This window comes from Penaeus chinensis, chromosome 38, assembly GCF_019202785.1.
Source record: "Penaeus chinensis breed Huanghai No. 1 chromosome 38, ASM1920278v2, whole genome shotgun sequence".
NCBI lineage: Eukaryota > Metazoa > Arthropoda > Malacostraca > Decapoda > Penaeidae > Penaeus > Penaeus chinensis.
This window is the reverse complement of record NC_061856.1, coordinates 6,865,401-6,867,900: the sequence shown is the minus strand read 5'-3', so window position 1 is coordinate 6,867,900 and position 2,500 is coordinate 6,865,401. Positions and strand designations below refer to the sequence as shown.

The 2,500-nt window shown below is 39.6% G+C and overlaps 1 protein-coding gene across 1 annotated transcript in view; it reads right to left on the bottom strand.

The window, feature by feature from the left end:
- LOC125046119 overlaps positions 1 to 2,500 on the bottom strand; it is a 14,708-nt gene that overhangs the window by 4,825 nt on the left and 7,383 nt on the right. The window contains exons 3-5 of the mRNA XM_047643763.1: positions 1,727 to 1,779; positions 1,153 to 1,255; positions 152 to 408 (exon numbers count right to left, since the gene is read on the bottom strand). Of these exons, the coding sequence (XP_047499719.1) occupies positions 152 to 408; positions 1,153 to 1,255; positions 1,727 to 1,779 (413 nt within the window). The remainder of the gene's footprint in view (positions 1 to 151; positions 409 to 1,152; positions 1,256 to 1,726; positions 1,780 to 2,500) is intronic.

Here is a 2,500-nt window from a genome sequence, read left to right as displayed (position 1 = left end):
AGATAGATATGGATATAAATATAGATAGATAGATAGATAGATTGATATATTTTGATAGATATATAGTTAAAGATACTGCCTTATTTGTGTGTGAGCATCCTTGTGCGTTAACTTGCGTTCCCGCGGCCCGAAGGCTTCGGCCCGAACTCACCGCTGTTGTGGCGGAAGCTGAGCGGGAGGATGAACTTGGAGGGCTCCAGGAAGGCCGCGGTCTGCGTGACGTCCTGCTCAGGTCGCAGCAGGCCCTCTTCCTTGACCAGCTGGCTCTCGACCATCCCTCTGTCCACCAGCTGCGTCTCGAAGGCCCTCGCTGTCTTCCCGGAGGCGCCGGAGATGCCCTTCGCGCTCGCCCTCTTGTCGAAGCTCTCCTCGGGGGGAACCTGCTCCTCGGGGCTCGTCTGCCGGAACCTGCGGGAGGAGACGGCGTTTTTAGGTCTTTGTTGTTGACTTTCCTTCTTTCTTTTCGCTGCGCTTTCCGCTTTTCTCGTTTTTTAGGATAACTTTTTTTCCATTTTTCTTTCTCTTTTGGCGCCCCAGTGGCTCATCCCTCGTTTAGAATGTTTAAAAATCGCGTTAAATGATTTTGAAACATTGTTTAGAATATTTGAAATTTAGCCGATGGTTAAAATGTTGAAAGTTTAAAAATCTCATTTAAAATGTTGAAAGTTCTAAGTTTTAAAATGTTTAATCTCTCGTTTTAAATGTTTAGAATGTCTCAAATATCTCATAAAATGTCTGACATGTTTAGTCTCGTTTAAAACATTAAAAATGATTAAAATGTCTAGAATCTCGTTCATCCTCTCATCCCCTGTTCCTCGTTCTTCCCTTCTTATTCAATGACATTTCAAAGGGCATGCAATTGCTATGGTAAAAACTCACGGCGCGATAACTGAAATTAACTTTAAAAAGACAAGATAACTTCACGTGGCAATAACTCTAACTATTGAGGACCTCACCTTGCAGTTACCATAAAAATAATAACAAAATATAATGAAATCAGGTGGTTTTGACTCCAAAAAAAAGAAAAGAAAAAGAGAAAAACAAAAAGGAAAAAAAAAAAAAAAAAATCACCTGGCTCCTAAAAACCTCACTTAACAAGAACTACAAAAAATGGATAAGAAAATCACCTGCCAATAACATAGACAGCCTCACCTGGCGATCTTGGAGACAATGAAGTAGACGGTGCCAAAGAACATCATCAGTGCCACTATGGTCAACACAAAGGCAACGATCATGAGCTCCCAGTAGTGCAGACCTGGAACGAGATCACGTGTTCTTATTTTGTTTAGATTATTTTTCATTTTATCTTTGATTAATTTATTACTGTTGTTGTTACTGTCATTTTTTATTATTATTATTTTTTTTTTTAGGAAGAGTGGTCTTTATTCTGTTCTTCCTTCGTCACTTGTTTTTTTGTTTTTTTTCTTGTTTTTTTACTTTCGTATTCTGTCTTTACCTTTTTCTGTATGTATATCTTGCTCCCTCCCTCCCTCATTCCTCTCTCTCTCTTTTTTCTTTCTCTCTATCTCTCTCTCTCTCTCTCTCTCTCTCTCTCTCTCTCGCTCTCTCTCTTTCATTATGTTCTCTATATACAACCCGAAATACATTTCCTATGAGAGTAACTTTATAGTATACAATTACAAACATTTATTGACCAAACATCACAGAATTTCTTTCTTTATTTATTCATTTTTACTGAATATCTTCCCTGTACGAAGGTACTTACCGAGATCTTCCCAGATGTTTCTCGAACACTTTCCCTCATAGTTATGAAACCCGCTGAAACGAAACAAAAGGTTAGGATTATTCTAAAACTAATCACTTGATTGACAAAGTAAATGTTGACATGTGCATTTTCTGTCACTGTTAATTTTTTTTATGTCATGCGTGTACAAACAGCAGTCTTTAGGAATGTAAATGAAGTACACATAAATAAATTCACACACACACACACACACACACACACACTCACATATATATATTTCCATTCCAGTCAGTCAGCCTCTTTCTATGGCCACCTGGCTATATATATAATTTCTTAACATCTGCTTCTCATTACTCACTCATGTAAAACGGCCGTGGACATTCATTCGCTCATTCTTTTGATTCCTCTTTCTGTCTCTGTTGAATCCTACGCCCTTTTCAAATAGCGGGTTTTCTCATTATTCCTTTCTACCTTTATTCTCGCGTTCTGCCATTCTCCCTCTTTCCTCCCATCGTCACCTCTCATTCTCCCTTTCTCTCTCTCTCACTCTTCTCATTTTCCCCTTTTTTTTTTTCTTATTGCCTCTCTCCAGTCATTCTCCCTCTCTCCTCTCATTCTCCCTCTCCTCCTATATTGCCTCACTTCAACAATCATTCTCCCTTTCTCCTCCCAGTCTCCCTCTCTCCTCTCATTCTCCCTCTCCTCCTATATTTCCTCTCTCCAGTCATTCTCCTTTTCTCCTCCCATTCCCCCTCTCTCCTCTCATTCTCCCTCTCCTCCTATATTTCCTCTCTC